The sequence below is a fragment of the Lolium perenne genome, chromosome 3 (assembly GCF_019359855.2).
Source record: "Lolium perenne isolate Kyuss_39 chromosome 3, Kyuss_2.0, whole genome shotgun sequence".
Taxonomy (NCBI): domain Eukaryota; kingdom Viridiplantae; phylum Streptophyta; class Magnoliopsida; order Poales; family Poaceae; genus Lolium; species Lolium perenne.
The window spans coordinates 2,655,554-2,675,457 of NC_067246.2; the positions used below are offsets into that span (position 1 = coordinate 2,655,554).

At 48.0% G+C, this 19,904-nt stretch overlaps 2 protein-coding genes across 2 annotated transcripts; both read left to right on the forward strand.

Moving 5' to 3' along the window:
- Nucleotides 1-1,688: 1,688 nt before the first annotated feature.
- Nucleotides 1,689-2,782, forward strand: LOC139837453 (putative disease resistance protein RGA3). The gene is made up of 2 exons (XM_071826898.1): nt 1,689-2,042; nt 2,288-2,782. The coding sequence occupies exons 1-2, from the start codon at nt 1,689-1,691 to the stop codon at nt 2,780-2,782; spliced, it is 849 nt and encodes a 282-aa protein (XP_071682999.1).
- A 15,590-nt stretch (nt 2,783-18,372) lies between these two features.
- On the forward strand, nt 18,373-19,415 carry LOC139837454 (putative disease resistance protein RGA3). The gene is made up of 2 exons (XM_071826899.1): nt 18,373-18,675; nt 18,921-19,415. Exons 1-2 carry the CDS (start codon nt 18,373-18,375, stop codon nt 19,413-19,415), a joined length of 798 nt encoding a protein of 265 aa, XP_071683000.1.
- The last annotated feature ends 489 nt before the right edge of the window (nt 19,416-19,904 follow it).

Consider the following 19,904-nt stretch of genomic DNA (forward strand, 5'->3'; position numbering starts at 1 on the left):
AAGTCGGGAATCGGGGGATTCCCGGTTGCACCGGCCTTATACCACTCATTCAGCCCCACCAGCAAGGTAGGCATGATGGAGGTGAGCGTCGTGCCCACTTGGTCCTCCATTTACTGTCGTTGCATCCTCTGTTGGTTCTCCACATTATGTTGCACTTGCTGTCGCACTTGCTCTTCGACCAACATCGGGATCTGCACCACTTGTGCCTTGAGTGCTTTAACCCGCGGGTCCTCGGTGTTGGTCTTTTTATCCTTGCAACCAGACTTATAGTACTCCGACCATTTCATGGACAAGCCTTCGCCGGGCACACGACCAGCCAACGTCGGCTTAGTCAACGGATCCTTATTCTTGTAGAGATTCAACGCCCTATTTAAAGGGGTGTCCCAATGGGCACATGGGGAGCTTGTGGACCCCGCGCTGCTTTCATCTTCCTACGGAAGGAGCATGAACCATTAAAAATTTGGATTCATTAATTAGAATGCAACCACAAGGAGCTAATTAAGCGGGTGCATTCCTTACCAGAAGACGCTCAAACTGCTTCACCTCCAGATTGGTGGTGAGCTCCTTTATTACCGGGTCCTCACTGTACCGGGCCCTGAGATAGCGTACGGTTTGCTTATCTTTGAATTTTGAGAAGAGGGGCGGTAGGCCTTGCCTCGCACGCTCCGCATCCTCCTTGTCCCATTTCGGTTGCACCACTGTGTAACCGCTAGAACCAAGTTTGTGGGTGCCTAAGTTCAGTTTCCGCATGTTCTTCCCCCACTGACTAGAATCCGAGGTTGATTCGCTCTCGCACTTGATCTTGTAATCCTGGTAGTCTTTCTCAGTGATCGAAGGATTTGTCTCCTTGATTTTCTCGTAACTGTCACCTTTCAGAATCATTGTCTTCACTCGGTTCCTTCAACTAGCGAGGGCGGTGCTCATCTTCGTGAGGGCAGCATTATGCACTTTATTCCGTCCGAGACGTTTGTCTGAGCAGTCAACCGGAAGCAAGTATCGTTTGTGCAACTTCGTGAAGAGGAGGGAGCGCAAAATCGCTCAGTCAGGATGCCTAAGGTTCTCGGTGTTGATCGAAACTGTGCTCCGGAGGATGCACCCGAGTTGTGACGCGTACCCTTTGACTAAATCAGGGGGCGCCATTGGAATCCCATTGGCGCCCACTTCAGTGAATGCCTGCTTCACGGTGCTGAGCACATTCGGGCGACGCTCCTTCCGTTGCCTCTTTGGTTCGCCGCCTTCTGTGTGTTCGCCGCCATCTGTGCGTTCGCCGCCATCACTGGTGTCGTCCTCGGTAGCACCATCACTGGTGTCATCCTCGGCGACACCATCGGTTCGGTACTCGGGATCCGTGTCATCTTCCTCGGCGGCACCATGTTGTGACTCCATCTCATCGGCCACCAGCCAGAATGGTTTGCTGCCGTCGGCCTCGTCGTTGTCGGCCATGTTCACACTAAATAGGAAAAAATGCATATACTTAGCGAAAAAATTCACGGAAAATTTGGGCATGCCCTTCGCTAAATTATGGACATAGGAGTGCCCCATTTTCGCCGAAACGAAAATGAATCAACATTTCGGCGATAATGGGCAACTCATTTGAAATCCCTACACAAAAAATGGCAGCATAGGCGCACGACAGAAATAACACATCTCATTTGTATTGATACGACCATATACACACCAACAACAAAATGCTAGCAGCAGTAGCAGTAGCAAAATGCACCAGATGGCAACGAGCATCGAGCACCAACAAGGAGAATCACCACCAGCAGAAGCAAGTAAGCAACACGGAGCAACAAGCAGCACCAGCAGCCAGCAGCACCAGCAGCCAGCAGCACCAGCAGCAAGCGGCACCAGCAGCAAGCGGCACCAACAGCCAGCAGCACCAGCAGCTAGCAGCACCAGCAGCACCAAGCCAGCAGCAAGCAGCACCAGAAGCAAGCAGCACTAGCAGCAGCAAGCAATTTAGCAAGCAGCAAATGCATGCAGCAAGCAGCAGCAATGGAGGGCTGCTCACCGGGAAGAAGATGGCGGCGCTCGAGCAGGTCCGGCTCCAAGTCGAGGAAGGGTGTCGATGAGGTCGCAACCACTGGAGCACCTGCACATTGCATTTCACATCAATGCAATACTAGATTAAATTGCTAACTGAAACTATCAATCCCAAAAACAATTAACTGAAACTATTAAATTTCTAACTGAAACTAGATTTTGACGGGAGAAAGCTAACACAAGAAAGTCTTGAGGATGCTGCCACCAACCCTTTCCTAGCATCAGCGTTAACAGTGGACAGATAACCAACATGAATATGCTCCAGGAAACCCTCTCCAGAGTATTGCGGGGCAAGAGGTACTTGCCTGTCTTGGATGATGTCTGGAATGAAGACTGTGATAAATGGCTCAGCTATAGAGCAGCCTTAATTTCAGGAGGGCTTGGAAGCAATATAGTGGTGATTGCAGCACATATCCACAGCTGGTCAATTTTCAAGAGCCATGCATTCAGGGATGGTGATTGCAGCACATATCCACAGTTGGAGTTGATAGGTAGGCAAATTGTGAAGAAGCTGAAGGGGTTGCCTCTTGCATCGAAAGCATTAGGGAGCCTCCTCTTTTGCAAAGCAGATGAAGCTGACTGGAAGGACATACTAAGAAATGACATATGGGAGCTACCAGCAGAAAAGAACAACATATTGTCAGCTCTGCGGCTAAGCTACAACCATTTACCACTACATCTCAAGCAGTGTTTTGCATTTTGTTCTGTATATCCCAAAGATCATAATTTATTTTAAGAAAATTATTTTCAATGCACCAATTTTGATGGACATATGCTCACAGATTGAATTTCTTGAAATGCTAGTACCCTGTCTAGTTATATGCAGTCACAAACCCATAAAAGGGCCATCCCAAAAACCCTAACCAAGCAGTTCAAGAACCAAGTAGTAGCCTTTAAGCAATAATCCACCAAAGGAACCAAGCGAGGCAGGTAGCCTTTCTAGCGATGGCAGATGGCAGCAATCCTCCTAGCAGTTAACACCGAGGAGGAGGAGGAGGGGAATCGGGGGCTATACCTTGGAAGGATACGGCGGCGGTCCTCTACGGCGGAATCAGTGGCGTCGAGAGCTACGCGAGCGGGGCAGCGTCGAGAGTGGCGTTGTAGAGGAGGGGAGCGTCGAGGGCGTGGCGGCGTGCTTCTCCTGCTCCTGCTCCGCGGTGTGGTGTCGAGGACGTGGTGTGCTGCTCCTGCTTTGGGGGCACGGCGAGTGGCAGAGGAGGGGTGGCTTCGGAAGAGGCGCCGGCGGAGAGGGGGGTCGTGAATGGGGAGAGGCGGCCGCCGGTGGGACGAGGAGGAGGGGGATCGAGGTCGAGGCACCACCGGTAGAGGAGGGGAGTGTACGGGTGAGATCTGGTCTGGACGGGGCAGGGGATATTTGGCTAAGTCCCCGACCCCCTTAGCAATGGCGCACCTCTAGGGGTGCGCCACAGTGAGGCTTAGCAATGGCGCACCTCAAGGGGTGCGCCACTGCCACTTTAGGTTTGGGTCAAAAAGCCTCGGCACCTTCTGTTGACAAGAATCGCACCGTACCACAATGGCTAGTGTCCGCTGTTTTGTTTACCCTGGCAGGCCAGGTTCGAACCTGGCGGCCCCAATTTTTTTCCCTTTAAAAAAATTGATTTAACCCTGTAATAAATAGCATAATACACCAAAATAAAAGGCATAAATAATTATAATTATGTAGAATATTTAAAATAATATGGAATCTAGAAAAACTCCAAAAATATAAATTATATGTCTATTTTGATCGGTACAATGTGTAGATTAACAATATAACATCCATTATTCGTACCAAAAAATGATACATAATTGTCTTTTCACAATCTTCTTTCCCTTCTTTCTCGCTGTTGACTAATTTAGCCCTAGAACTCCTTGACTTCTTCTCTTGAACGGACGACCTTTATTAGGTAGGGTGGTCCTGCTTCTTCTTGCTGTGTATGGTGCTTCATTGTTGTCGTCATCTTCCATCTTCGGGTCGCCGTACTGGTCAAAGTCTAGCTCGTTGGCGGCTCCATCCATTCCGATGATGCTCCTTTTGCCTCTCCTCACGAAAACACGGCTGGGCTTTTGCGGGTCGGTAATGAAGAAGCATTTGTCCACTTGGGAAGCTAGTACCCATGGCTCATATTTCGCGGTGATCTTTGCGCCTGCGGTCTTGGATTTGGTTTCGGGTATAACCATGGTGGTGAAATACCGGTCTTATTTTACAACGCTCTTGGCCCACCTGACACGGAACATCGACACATTCTCTCCGGCATAGCTCAACTCCCAGATCTCCTCGATCCTTCCGAAGTATCTGTGCTTGACGTCACCGGTGTACGATTACATCGTTACCCCTGAGTTCTGATAACTGCTCTTCATGTCCTTTTCTTCGGTGTAGAATGTGTAGCCATTGATATCGTACGGCTGAAATGTCATCAGGTTGTGTTCGGCGCCCTGTGACAAGGCGAATATGAGTTTTTCTTCCGCGGAAGAATCCTCATCTACAGGGTACGCCAGCATCTTGTCCTTGAACCACCGCGTGAAGTTTGAGTTGTGCTCTTTGATTATATCTCCATCCATCCTCTATCGGCCCTGGTCATTGTACGTCTTTGCGATAAAGGTTTTGTGCTCTACCACCCAAGGATCGACCACGTCTATGTGTTGTAGCGCGACTAGGTTTGCTCTTTCAAAGTCGGCGATTCGACCCTTGAAGTCGAGATGCATTTCGCGGCTACCCTCACGGTGACCCAATCAAGCGAGCCTCCCGAGGTGCCTGTTTACAGGCAGACCAACGGGGTTCTCGATTTCTAGATAACTCGTGTAGAAGGAGATGCACTCTTCGGCTAGAAAGCCCTTGGCTATGCTTCCATCCGGACGTGCCCTATTGCGAATGTATCCTTTGATAACACCGTTCATCCTTTCGAATGGCATCATGATGTGCAGGAACATCGGCCCTAGTTGGATGATATCCTCCACGATATGTACGAGTAGATGCACCATAACGTCGAAGAATGCGGGCGCGAAGTACATATCAAGCTCTCATAGTATCACCACGATCTCTTCCTGTAGCCTTCTGAGTTGCCTCACGCCAACAGACTTCTGAGAGATGACGTCAAAAAAGTTGCATAGGCCAAAAAGCGTTTCACGGACGTGCGTGTCCATGATCCCACGGATTGTAACCAGAAGTATCTGCGTCATCAGCACGTGATAGTCGTGAGACGTCATCCCGCTGAACCTGCGCCGCTACGTCTAGGTACCTGCTTATCTTCCCTGCGTAACCGTAAGGAAGTTTTACTCCTAGGAGACAGTTGAAAAACTGCTCGATCTCCTTCTGACTTAGAGTGAAGCACGCGGAGGGCAGTAATATTCGATCTTCTTTCCCTTTTTGCCCTTGCGACGACTTTGCGTGTCCTCCACCTGATCATCATCATCATCGTCATCACCATTAGGGCGTCCCGCGTGAAGCTCCTCCCTGATGCCAATTGGTAGCAAGTTGTACCTTGCTTTCGGCCCATCTTTGGTCCTCTCTGGCATGTTGAGCAGGGTACCAAGCAGACTCTCGCACACGTTCTTCGTGATGTGCATGACATAAAGGCTATGAGGCGCACGGAGGATCTTCCAGTACGGCAAGTCCCAGAAAACAGACCTTGTCTTCCATACCTTCAGTAGCAGCTCCGGCGCCTTTCGCTTCTTTCTCGGTCGTGGCACTCTTTCCAATTTTTCAATAGCTCGTCTATTTCCCCGCTGCTCCTCGTACGTGGTCGTCTTCGGGGTTCGTCTTGACCATCGAACAGATCCTTGCGTTTCCTCCATGCGTCATCGTCACGAAGCCACCTTCGATGTCCCATGAACACCATTTTCGAAGACCCTGGATCTCTATCTTGCTGGCGAGACGTTGTGTCATCCATGCACCGACCGCATGCATTGAATCCGTGGACCACCTGCCCCGCAACATATCCGTAACCGAGAAAGTCGTGCACTGTCGTGAGAAGCGCGGCTCTCATAGGGAAATATTCTTCCGCGGCGGCGTCCCACGTATTGGCAGGTGCATCCCATAGCGTGGCTAGCTCCTCTTTCAGCAGCCCCAAATACAGATTGATGTCGTTCCCTAGTTGTTTCAACCCTTCAATTAGCATACTCATTTGAATGTACTTCCTCTTCATGCACAGCCAGGGGGGAGGTTGTACATCCACACAAATACGGGCCAGGTGCTATGCGTGCTGCTCCGGCTGCCAAACGGATTGACTCCATCGGTGCTCGCGCCCAGCCTGATGTTCCTAGGATCGTCCCCAAATTCTGGGTATTCGAGGTTCAATGCATTCCACTGGCTAGCATCCGAAGGGTGTCTCAACATCTTGTCCTTTTTCTTTATCTCCAAATCATTTGCGTCATCTTCTCACTTCTTCATCTCCGCATGCCAGCGCATTAGCTTTGCTTGCTTAGGGTCCGCAAAATACCACTGCAGACGAGGAGTGATCAGAAAGTATCACACCACCTTCCGAGGAGCTTTCTTCCCCTTCTTGTATCGACTGACACCACACTTCGGACATATGGTAGACCCCGCGTGCTCGTTCCGATAAATGATGCAATCGTTCAAGCACACATGGTACTTCACGTGCGGTAAATCCAGAGGACACACGATTTTCTTCGCCTCCTTGATACTAGTCGAACACGTGTTACCTTTGGGAAGACATTTGTGCCAGAATGACATGTTGTCATTGAAGGATGTGTCGGTCATTTTGTGCTTTACCTTCATCTCCAGAGCCATGATCGTTACTTTCAGGCGGGTATCCTCGGGCCTACATCCTTCATACAATGGAGTAACCCACTAGTGGAAAACAGGGCTTTCGTGCAAGCCTTTTGTCGCGGGCGCGTCTGGAGCCGCGACAAATGGCCTGGCCACGTCGCCCCGAAACATTTTGGAGCGCTCCGGGCCTTTTGTCGCGGCCTTTTGTCGCGGGCCGTACCACGACCCGCGACAAAAGGGGTCTGAGGCTGGCCGTGGCCTGCTGGCACCCCTTTTGTCGCGGGTCGTGGTACGGCCCGCGACAAAATGTCCAGGCCTATATATACACACAGCCAGCCCCCCCACCTCCCTACATTTTTTTTCCTTGGTGGTGAAAGGTGGAGGTTTATGCTAGCTCTTTTTTTTCATGTGCACAAGAGGTGTTTGATGAAATGTTTGTGAGGATACCACTTGATTTTATTTGATAAGATTTCTCCTCTTTTTGATCCTAAAAGGTTAGCAACTATTTTCTCGTATACATAGTCCGTACAATACTAATTTTAGCAAGGTGATTGCATCTGATACATAATTGTACTTATGATGCAGATGAGTCATCCATGGATGTACGGTAACCGATGTGATCCTGCTTTCAGAGAGGGCGTGAAATCTTTCCTGCTTGTGGCCGAGGCCAACAAGTCGAAGCAAGGTTTTATGTGCTGTCCATGTCTGAAATGTAAGAATGAGAAGGATTACTCTTGGTCAAGAGACATTAAGAGCCACCTGCTTCGGTTCGGATTCATGTCCAGCTATAATGTTTGGACCAAGCACGGAGAAGAAGGGGTTATGATGGAAGACGACGATGAAGAAGAAGATAACGATGACCAGTACCGATCTATGTTCTCTGAATACGATGATACCACAATGGAAGACAATGAAGAAGAAGGAGGTGAAGAACGGGCACCAGATGATCCTGGTGATGATAATCTTCGTCGGGCCATTTCTGATGCAAGGAGAGACTGTGGCACAGATAAGGAGAGGTTGCAGTTCGACAAGATGTTAGAGGACCACCAAAAATTGTTGTACCCAGGTTGTGAAGATGGGCAGAGAAAGCTGGGTAGCGTATTGGAATTGCTGAAATGGAAGGCAGAGGCCGGTGTGACTGACTCGGGATTTGAAAAATTGCTGATAATATTAAAGAAGATGCTTCCAAGAAAGAACGAATTGCCCGCCAGTACGTATGAAGCAAAGAAGCTTCTCTGCCCTCTAGGATTAGATGTGCAGAAGATACATGCATGCATTAATGATTGTATCCTCTACCGCGGTGAGAAGTACGAGAATTTGAATAAATGCCCGATATGCGGTGCATTGCGGTATAAGACCAGAAGAGATGACCATGGTGATGTTGAGGGCGAGCCACCCAGGAAGAGGGTTCCTGCGAAGGTGATGTGGTATGCTCCCATAATACCACGGTTGAAACGTTTGTTCAGAAACAAAGAGCATGCCAAGTGGTTGCGATGGCACATGGAAGAACGTAAGAAAGACGCGATGTTGAGGCACCCCGCTGATGGTCGGCAGTAGAGAAACATCGGGAGAGAGTTCCCGGATTTTGCAGGTGAGGCAACGAACTTATGGTTTGGTCTAAGTAAAGATGGCATGAAGCCTTTTGGGGAGCAGAGCTGCAGCCACAGCACCTGGCCCGTGACTCTATGTATCTACAACCTTCCTCCTTGGGTGTGCATGAAGCGGAAGTTCATTATGATGCCAGTGCTTATCCAAGGCCCAAAGCAGCCCAGCAACGACATTGATGTGTACCTAAGGCCATTAGTTGATGAACTTTTGGAGTTGTGGGCCAAACTAGTTGTACGTGTGTGGGATGAGCACACCGAGCAAGAATTTGACCTACGAGCATTGCTATTTGTAACCATCAATGATTGGCATGCTCTTAGTAACATTTCAGGACAGACGAACAAAGGATACAATGCATGCACACACTGTTTAGATGAGACTGAAAGTAAATATTTGGCAAAAAGTAGGAAAAATGTGTACCCGTACAATCGCCGTTTTCTTCCGCGCAGACATGCCTTAAGGAAAAAGGCAAGCATTTCAATGGCGAGGCAGAACACCGTCAGCCTGTCCCCGTAGTGGTGCTGATGTATTTGACATGGTCAAGTATTTAAATTTTATATTTGGAAAGTGTTCATGCAGTCGTCCTGTTAGAAAGACGGCCGACGGACACGCGCCCATGTGGAAGAAGAAATCTATTTTTTGGGAGCTAGAATATTGGAAAGTCCTAGAAGTACGCTCTGCAATCGACGTGATGCACCTGACCAAGAATCTTTGTGTGAATATTCTAGGTTTCCTGGGCGTGTATGGGAAGACAAAAGATACAACAGAAGCACGGGAGGACCAGGAACATCATAAAGGACGAGACGGCAATCATCCAGGGAAGTTTGAAGGGCCTGCCAGCTACGCTCTTACCAAACAAGAGAAGGAAATCTTTTTTGAAGCCCTATTCAGTATCAAGGTTCCGCCTGGTTTCTCGTCGAATATAAAGGGAATAGTAAATATGAAGGAGAAAAAATTCCAGAACCTAAAGTCCCATGACTGCCACGTGCTTATGACACAATTGCTTCCGATTGCATTGAGGAGAATTCTACCAGAAAATGTTCGACTAGCCATTTTGAAGATATGTGCATTCCTCAACGCAATTTCTCAGAAGGTAATGGATCCAGAAACATTGTCAGGGTTACAGGTTGATGTGGTCGAATGTCTTGTCAGCTTCGAGTTGTTGTTCCCACCATCCTTCTTCAATATTATGACGCACCTCCTCGTTCACCTAGTTGAAGAGATTAGAATTCTCGGTCCTGTATTTCTACACAATATGTTCCCCTTCGAGAGGTTCATGGGAGTCTTAAAGAAATATGTTCATAACCGCGCTAGGCCAGAAGGAAGTATCTCAAAGGGCTACGGAACTGAGGAGGTCATTGAGTTTTGTGTTGACTTTCTTCCTGACCTTAAGCCGATTGGTGTTCCTGAATCTCGGTATGAGGGGAGGCTGACTGGAAAAGGCACACTAGGAAGGAAAGCAACGGTGTCCAGGGACAAGCTTTCTTTCAATCAAGCACACTACACAGTTCTATACAATTCCAGCTTGGTGGCTCCGTACATCGAGAAACACAAGAATGTTGTACGAGAAATAAACCCGGGCCAGCCCGAGTCCTTGATTACACGTCAACACATGAATAATCTAGTGAAGATACCAACTCCGTGATACTCACTTCATCCAGTGAAGTTTGTATACCTATCTAGATTCTACGGACTAGCAAAACTCTCGGTTGTATCTTGTATACACCTTTAATACACACTTATGTTAAGGAATGTATTTCTGCCATCCTATCAACATATCTCATAAAAGAAGTATGTAGAGATTACTAGAATAATCCGCATAGACTATAAGCATCGCTACGGAAGATCTAATCTTATCGCAGTCAACTCTTTAAACTTTGTCGTAAACAACCTTTCGACAAGTCGAGCTTCTTCAAGGATATTACATCCATGTCCATTAATTTTATAGATCCATTTACTTTCAAAAAGTATTTATTCCTTCAGAAGGTTTACCAAGCTCCAAGCTTGATTATAGATACTATCTTGGATTTCATGGCACTTAGCCATTTAACAGAGTCAGGGCCCATCATAGCTTCTTTGTATGCAGTTGGTTTATCATTGATCAAAATCAATCCTTTGTCCTCAAATCATTTATTTGATCACAAAGTAAACCATACATACAAGGTTCAATAGGTACTTCGATCTCCATGGCTATAACACTTTGTAGACATGGGAGCCATGAGCGTCGTGGTCGCTTCCGGAACCATTTCCGACGCTGCGCTACTCTACTCATTATGCTCTGGTTCATCAACCTTATCGAGTTCCATTGTACTCCCACTCAAATATTTCGCGAGAAATAACTTCTTGGAAATAAGCCACAAACATTGACAAACACTTTTGTCTTTGACTTCATAGTGGAAAGAATTCCCAATTAGGTCTCTGGGATAACCAACAAAGCCATTCATCCGATTTTGGTTGTAAACTCATTTACCTCTGCTATGCATACCCAAATTTAAGAAAAAGACTGTTAGGGTTCATACCCATGCCATAACTCGTATGGTGTCATTTAAACGGATTATGATGGCGCTCTATTTAGTGTAAAAGCGTTAGTCTCTAAAGCATAATCCACAAAACTATAATGGCATTATTTTATTAATCTCACCTTTGATCCAACAAGGTTTGGATACATCTCTCGAACACCCCATCCTAACTATGGTGTTCCGAGAAGCGTGAGTTGTGGAACAATTTCACAACTCTCTTAGATGTTCGCTCAAATTCGTAATTCAAATATTTCTACTATGATCCAATCATAGATATTTGACTTTCTTGTTACGATGATCTCTACTTCGTGTTGAACTTCTTTGAACCTATTCAGGAACCGATCCTTCCTGATAAGGTTGAAGCTCTGGCTGATGATTCCATCGTATTCCCTCCAGGAACCGATCCTTCCGATTGCCACGCTACTCCGAAGGCCTATGCCACGAAGGTTTTCCATAAACTTACAGAGGCGGAGAAGTGGGAGCTCGAGTAGGACTTGCTGAACACGATGCTCAACAATGCATGGAGCAAAGCTGATACTCAATCTTATGATATCAAGCAGCACAAGAAGAAAACCTGCGAGATTCTCAATGAACTCCTCATCAAGCGCAAGGTAAGCTATTCCCAGTAGCCCCCAAGTATTAAGGCGGAAATAAACTTGTTTGCACCTTGATACTTGTAATAGCCAAAACTGAAGAATTTTTCTTAAAGTGTCGCAGTAGCCCCCAAGCGTCATGTCGGAAAATTTTCCAGCAATGATACTTCGAAAAGTTGTACGCTTTCATAATTATTCATCGGAATTTTATCTTTTGTTGATGCTTTAGGAACAACAAGCTCTGCACTATGAGCTGCCACTACTAGGAAGCAGGTAATGAGTGGCGCACCACTATTGACCATCAGTGGCGCACCTTGGTGCGCCACTGCTAACACGCCATTGCTAACAGTTAGCAGTGGCGCACTAGTGGTGCGCCATTGGTAGTCCAGGTACTAGTGCGCCATTGCTAGCCACCGGGGTGCGCCATTGCTAGCCCATAGAGGTGCGCCATTGCGAGCCCATAGGGGTGCGCCATTGGTAGTTTGGAGAGGTGCGCCATTGGTACGTAGAGTGGTGCGCCACTGCCAGCCTTTAGGAGTGCAGCATAGTGGTGCGCCACTTCTGTATTTTAGGGTGCACCACTGAGAGGTGCGCCACTAAAGGGGTAGGACGTGCGCCACTGCTAATAATTCGACTATTTAAGTTTTATTTCAATTACTGGTATTTATACAGGTTACACAATACAACATAATACATAGACAATGCAGCACATTATATCATCATAGTTCTTCACATTAGCCTCCGAATTCAAAGTATTGATTCAAATATTACACAAGTTAGGATCTCGAGATCGAGTAGCTAGCATAGTTGTCGTCACGAGGTTACAAGTTCGATGAGCTAAACTACCATCACATAGAAGAGAGCTACAGTCACTACGAGCATCATCGCGATGAAAGTGGTTGTCATCCGGTTCCTCCTCCGCTCCCTCCTCTCTCCCGCTAGATAGCACACGTATCTGTCTTCGGCCTCCACTCTAGTGGTGTACCCTTTGTAACTGTTACCGCTACAACGGTGAACCTATCTCCGACACTCCTCCCAGTCGTTGTAAACTCTGGGAACCTTGCCCTTGTACACGACATACAATGGCATTTCTGTATATATGCACAAGCCAATGAAACATTAGTATTAGTATCAAATTTTAGGGACACACACAAAACAAAACACACTATAACATTCTAGGGATGGAAGAAAGACCAAAGTAAACGAAGAATGCCACTCAAATACAAGCCAAGTAGTATCAACTAAATAGCATGCCTCATACTTTGTTGGTCGAAACAAATATTAACATTTAGGGACGGTGTAAGCGAGGACAGGTAGGATGCACAAGAGATTGATATTTATGTCATCACACCAGGCTCGCTTGCACCACCCCCAAGTGTACGGGTGACCAAACATTCTAATCATCGGCGCTAAAATGGAAGAAAGACCAAAGTAAATGAAGAATGCCTCATACTTTGTTGGTCGAAACAAATATTAACATTCAGGGACGGGGTAAGTGAAACCAAGTAGGATGCACAAGAGATTGATATTTGTGCGATCACACTAGGTTCACTTGCACCGCCCCCGAGTGTAGTGACCAAACATTCTAATCATTGGCACTAAAATGGAAGAAAGACCAAAGTAAACGAAGAATGACAACTCAAATACGAGCCAAGTAGTATCAACTAAATATCATGCCTCATACTTTGTTGGTCGAAACAAATATTAACATTTAGGGACGGCGTAAGCGAGGCCAGGTAGGATGCACAAGGGATTGATATTTGTGTCATCACACCAGGCTCGCTTGGACCACCCCCAAGTGTACGGGTGACCAAACATTCTAATCATCAGCGCTAAAATGGAAGAAAGACCAAAGTAAATGAAGAATGCCTCATACTTTGTTGGTCGAAACAAATATTAACATTCAGGGATGGGGTAAGTGAAACCAAGTAGGATGCACAAGCAATTGATATTTGTGCCATCACACTATGTTCACTTGCACTGCCCCCGAGTGTAGTGACCAAACATTCTAATCATCGGCACTAAAATGGAAGAAAGACCAAAGTAAACGAATAATGCCAACTCAAATACGAGCCAAGTAGGATCAACTAAATGGCATGCCTCATACTTTGTTGGTCAAAACAAATATTAACATTCCGGGGCGGTGTTAGTGAGACCAGGTAGGATGCACAAGAGATTGATATTTGTGCATCACACCAGGCTCACTAGCGCCTCCCCGGAGTGTAGTGACCAAACATTCTAATCATCATCCAATGTAATTGATTAAGAAGTTCCAACTCAAATACGAGCCAAGTAGGATCAACTAAATGACATGCCTCATACATTGTTGATCAAAACAAATATTCACATTCCGTGACGGTGTTAGCGAGGCCAGGTCGGATGCACAAGAGATTGATATTTGTGTCATCACACCAGGCTCGCTAGCACCGCCCCGGAGTGTAGTGACCAAACATTCTAATCATCGGCACTAAAATGGAAGAAAGACCAAAGTAAGCGAAGAATCTCAACTCAAATACGAGCCAAGTAGTATCAACTAAATAGAAAGCCTCATACTTTTGTTGGTCGCAACAAATATTAACATTCAAGGATGGGGTAAGTGAAGCCAAGTAGGATGCACAAGAGATTGATATTTGTGCCATCACACTAGGCTCACTTGCCCCACCCCAGAGTGTACGGGTGACCAAACATTCTAATCATTGGAAAGTGCAAATAAAATTAAAGCCCAAATCAAATGCGCAAAACGACTGTCGAAACTAAAGAGCCATATATATAAGTTCACAAACATAGCACAACTAGTAATTAACATCATCGATTACATATAAGTTGAATGACCGTCGAAACTAATTAAAGAGACATGCAAGCAAAGTACTGGATAAAGTTTACAACACAAGCTCATCGATAGTCGATAGTTAAAAACTACATAGCTAGGCAAGCATCAAGACTTTCTTCTCGGCTCAAGGGGCGGAGCGTGGATAAAACCGCCGCCTTTCGCCAGGGTCATCCATGAGCGATAGTCGTCACCCTGCATCTGTAGCATTGTGTCTATGTCATTGTTAGACGGCTGATAGCCAGTGAAGAACTCCCTCGAGCTTGTAAGGACATCTCGATAGATGATTTCACACAGCTCTACTTGGATGCGAAAGAAATCTTGCTTGATGTTCTCGTCCTCGATCCGCGACAAGCGTGTGGCCCAGTCTCTGAGATGATCAGGTAGCGTAAGCATCTGGTGGTCCCGTAAGAACGCCCTCATGTGATGGAGGGCGTAGTAGGCATCCTTCTTACTGAAAGGCGGCTTCTTGGCGCAGGGGAACTTTGTTACGTGTTTGAACACGTGCTTTCCGTACCTAGCAATTCGCGTCTCAATGAGGCCTTTAACTTTGACGTAGCCATTGAGAGCATCATCAAGTACACTCTTGATTTGTGTGTAGTCTGTGCTCGACTTACTGTCCGCATCGAAATATGTGGTCGTGGAATGTCTCGAGCATATGGAGATGAGCGTGCAGATATTATCTCTGCGTAGAACACATAATGTTTAAGAACAGTACGATCAAAAACTAAATAAATCATATGTTAAGACGGTGAGGGGATGACTTACTCGGGAAAGTAAGGCAGGAGGATGTTATCCTTCTTCTGGTTCGCCAGAAAGAAGCCTTTGAGGTATTCACCCACGACTTTTCGGTCCCCAGCGCTGGACAAGTGGATGGCACGCATGTAGAAGGGGTCTTCTATCGCGATGTCCGGGGTCTTGTTTCTAATGATCCGCATCGCCATATTGAGTGAGTATAGGCGAACAAAGGTGTAGTGCAGCGGATAAGTGTTTACCAAAGCAAATATGTAGTCATACCGCAGGAAGATCTTCTGCCCAACGGGGTTATCGACAAAGCCCAGACCCGAGGGCACCTTGGCCACATATACCGAGTACCCATTATATTTCTCCCTCAGACGCCGCTCCTCCATATGCTGAACACCGTCAACCAGAGAGCGCATAGGACCGGGTGTAGCATCGTACAATCTTTTAACTAGCATCCACTCACCCGCTACATGCACTCTCCACGCGATATTCTTGGGCACTGGTGGCCCGTCCTGAGCATGGATGGGATTCGGTGCCGGCTGGCTGGCAGACTTGTCGTCCTTCTTCTTTCTTTTCCGTCCCTTCGGCTTCTTAGTTACTTCGACCGCATTCTGCTCAGTGACCACCTGCTTGAGTGTGTTAGGGATGATAACACATTTCAGACTAGTTGTCTCCTGAGTCTCGGTGAAGGCCGTAGCTGGAGGCATCTCCTGAGAACTGAATAGACGCTTGTTGCAATTGGGTTTCCCCGTGGCAGCAGCTGGAGAGGGTTCTTCACCACAGGGAGGCACAAATATGTCGTCATCCATCCCATATGCGTTGATGTAGTCATCAAGGGCGGCAAATGTACTGTCCTCATTCGGATCCTGTGCCATATGCATGTCCTGATCAGCTGACGGTGGCACAGTTGGGGTGGTCTTGCCATGGCTTGGCGCCGTCATGGTTGGCGGTGCTGTCTGTGGGGTGGTGTCCCTCGTCCCCAAACGAATCTGGCTCTTCGGCCAAAGCATGGGACAACTGAAGCATTGGCTGAGGTTAAGGACCTCATCTTCGTCGGCACCATGGGGTTGAACGGGAGGTACCACGTCATCGCATCCCCTCGGCACCCGAACTAGGTGAACCCTATACATAGAGGGTTCCATGGGCCTATTGTGGAACTGGCGGTTGCTCGGCTGAACGATGTTGGCCTTGGCAACATTGATCAACTCGCCGTTCACAACGTGCAGGAGGATGCATGGGACGTCGTCGGTGCCCTGCGGAAAACATGTAGGGCATTAGGGATGCCCAAGCAAGGCAAGGAGATGGAAGTCATCGACAGAGGATTGGTTACCGTGATGGCGTCCAGCTTGGTTAATGTCGAGGCACCACCGACGGCGGGCGTGCAAGAGATGGAGGGGCTGCTTGTTGCCGCGGTGCCGGGCGGCTTATTCTCCGCAGCGACAGGTGCATTGAGCTGAAGAAATGGCGCCGCCGGAGACACCAATGTTGGCGCCGCCGGAAGCACCAATGTTGGCGCTGCCGGAGGCACCAATGTTGCCGCCGCCGGAGACACCGATGGCGCCACGTTGTGTGAGTTGCTGCCCGTGAAGTCGGGAATCGGGGGATTCCCGGTTGCACCGGCCTTATACCACTCATTCAGCCCCACCAGCAAGGTAGGCATGATGGAGGTGAGCTTCGTGCCCACTTGGTCCTCCATTTGCTGTCGTTGCATCCTCTGTTGGTTCTCCACATTATGTTGCACTTGCTGTCGCACTTGCTCTTCGACCAACATCGGGATCTGCACCACTTGTGCCTTGAGTGCTTTAACCCGCGGGTCCTCGGTGTTGGTCTTTTTATCCTTGCAACCAGACTTATAGTACTCCGACCATTTCATGGACAAGCCTTCGCCGGGCACACGACCAGCCAACGTCGGCTTAGTCAACGGATCCTTATTCTTGTAGAGATTCAACGCCCTATTTAAAGGGGTGTCCCAATGGGCACATGGGGAGCTCGTGGACCCCGCGCTGCTTTCATCTTCCTACGGAAGGAGCATGAACCATTAAAAATTTGGATTCATTAATTAGAATGCAACCACAAGGAGCTAATTAAGCGGGTGCATTCCTTACCAGAAGACGCTCAAACTGCTTCACCTCCAGATTGGTGGTGAGCTCCTTTATTACCGGGTCCTCACTGTACCGGGCCCTGAGATAGCGTACGGTTTGCTTATCTTTGAATTTTGAGAAGAGGGGCGGTAGGCCTTGCCTCGCACGCTCCGCATCCTCCTTGTCCCATTTCGGTTGCACCACTGTGTAACCGCTAGAACCAAGTTTGTGGGTGCCTAAGTTCAGTTTCCGCATGTTCTTCCCCCACTGACTAGAATCCGAGGTTGATTCGCTCTCGCACTTGATCTTGTAATCCTGGTAGTCTTTCTCGGTGATCGAAGGATTTGTCTCCTTGATTTTCTCGTAACTGTCACCTTTCAGAATCATTGTCTTCACTCGGTTCCTTCAACTAGCGAGGGCGGTGCTCATCTTCGTGAGGGCAGCATTATGCACTTTATTCCGTCCGAGACGTTTGTCTGAGCAGTCAACCGGAAGCAAGTATCGTTTGTGCAACTTCGTGAAGAGGAGGGAGCGCAAAATCGCTCAGTCAGGATGCCTAAGGTTCTCGGTGTTGATCGAAACTGTGCTCCGGAGGATGCACCCGAGTTGTGACGCGTACCCTTTGACTAAATCAGGGGGCGCCATTGGAATCCCATTGGCGCCCACTTCAGTGAATGCCTGCTTCACGGTGCTGAGCACATTCGGGCGACGCTCCTTCCGTTGCCTCTTTCGTTCGCCGCCTTCTGTGTGTTCGCCGCCATCTGTGCGTTCGCCGCCATCACTGGTGTCGTCCTCGGTAGCACCATCACTGGTGTCATCCTCGGCGACACCATCGGTTCGGTACTCGGGATCCGTGTCATCTTCCTCGGCGACACCATGTTGTGACTCCATCTCATCGGCCACCAGCCAGAATGGTTTGCTGCCGTCGGCCTCGTCGTTGTCGGCCATGTTCACACTAAATAGGAAAAAATGCATATACTTAGCGAAAAAATTCACGGAAAATTTGGGCATGCCCTTCGCTAAATTATGGACATAGGAGTGCCCCATTTTCGCCGAAACGAAAATGAATCAACATTTCGGCGATAATGGGCAACTCATTTGAAATCCCTACACAAAAAATGGCAGCATAGGCGCACGACAGAAATAACACATCTCATTTGTATTGATACGACCATATACACACCAACAACAAAATGCTAGCAGCAGTAGCAGTAGCAAAATGCACCAGATGGCAACGAGCATCGAGCACCAACAAGGAGAATCACCACCAGCAGAAGCAAGTAAGCAACACGGAGCAACAAGCAGCACCAGCAGCCAGCAGCACCAGCAGCAAGCGGCACCAGCAGCAAGCGGCACCAACAGCCAGCAGCACCAGCAGCTAGCAGCACCAGCAGCACCAAGCCAGCAGCAAGCAGCACCAGAAGCAAGCAGCACTAGCAGCAGCAAGCAATTTAGCAAGCAGCAAATGCATGCAGCAAGCAGCAGCAATGGAGGGCTGCTCACCGGGAAGAAGATGGCGGCGCTCGAGCAGGTCCGGCTCCAAGTCGAGGAAGGGTGTCGATGAGGTCGCAACCACTGGAGCACCTGCACATTGCATTTCACATCAATGCAATACTAGATTAAATTGCTAACTGAAACTATCAATCCCAAAAACAATTAACTGAAACTATTAAATTTCTAACTGAAACTAGATTTTGACGGGAGAAAGCTAACACAAGAAAGTCTTGAGGATGCTGCCACCAACCCTTTCCAAGAATCAGCGTTAACAGTGGACAGATAACCAACATGAATATGCTCCAGGAAACCCTCTCCAGAGTATTGCGGGGCAAGAGGTACTTGCTTGTCTTGGATGATGTCTGGAATGAAGACTGTGATAAATGGCTCAGCTATAGAGCAGCCTTAATTTCAGGAGGGCTTGGAAGCAATATAGTGGTGATTGCAGCACATATCCACAGCTGGTCAATTTTCAAGAGCCATGCATTCAGGGATGGTGATTGCAGCACATATCCACAGTTGGAGTTGATAGGTAGGAAAATTGTGAAGAAGCTGAAGGGGTTGCCTCTTGCATCGAAAGCATTAGGGAGCCTCCTCTTTTGCAAAGCAGATGAAGCTGACTGGAAGGACATACTAAGAAATGACATATGGGAGCTACCAGCAGAAAAGAACAACATATTGTCAGCTCTGCGGCTAAGCTACAACCATTTACCACTACATCTCAAGCAGTGTTTTGCATTTTGTTCTGTATATCCCAAATGTCATAATTTATTTTAAGAAAATTATTTTCAATGCACCAATTTTGATGGACATATGCTCACAGATTGAATTTCTTGAAATGCTAGTACCCTGTCTAGTTATATGCAGTCACAAACCCATAAAAGGGCCATCCCAAAAACCCTAACCAAGCAGTTCAAGAACCAAGTAGTAGCCTTTAAGCAATAATCCACCAAAGGAACCAAGCAGTAGCAGTAGCCTTTCTAGCAGTAGCAGTAGCAGCAATCCTCCTAGCAGTTAACACCGAGGAGGAGGAGGAGGGGAATCGGGGGCTATACCTTGGAAGGATACGGCGGCGGTCCTCTACGGCGGAATCAGTGGCGTCGAGAGCTACGCGAGCGGGGCAGCGTCGAGAGTGGCGTTGTAGAGGAGGGGAGCGTCGAGGGCGTGGCGGCGTGCTTCTCCTGCTCCTGCTCCGCGGTGTGGTGTCGAGGACGTGGTGTGCTGCTCCTGCTTTGGGGGCACGGCGAGTGGCAGAGGAGGGGTGGC

What these genes read in the sequence shown, in the direction of transcription:
- LOC139837453 (XM_071826898.1), top strand. Translation starts at nt 1,689, where the DNA reads ATGCTAGCAGCAGTAGCAGTAGCAAAATGCACCAGATGGCAACGAGCA. An exon ending in AGATGGCGGCGCTCGAGCAG is followed by an intron (nt 2,043 to 2,287) that starts GTCCGGCTCCAA and finishes AACAGTGGACAG; the next exon opens with ATAACCAACATGAATATGCT.
- LOC139837454 (XM_071826899.1), top strand. Translation starts at nt 18,373, where the DNA reads ATGGCAACGAGCATCGAGCACCAACAAGGAGAATCACCACCAGCAGAA. An exon ending in AGATGGCGGCGCTCGAGCAG is followed by an intron (nt 18,676 to 18,920) that starts GTCCGGCTCCAA and finishes AACAGTGGACAG; the next exon opens with ATAACCAACATGAATATGCT.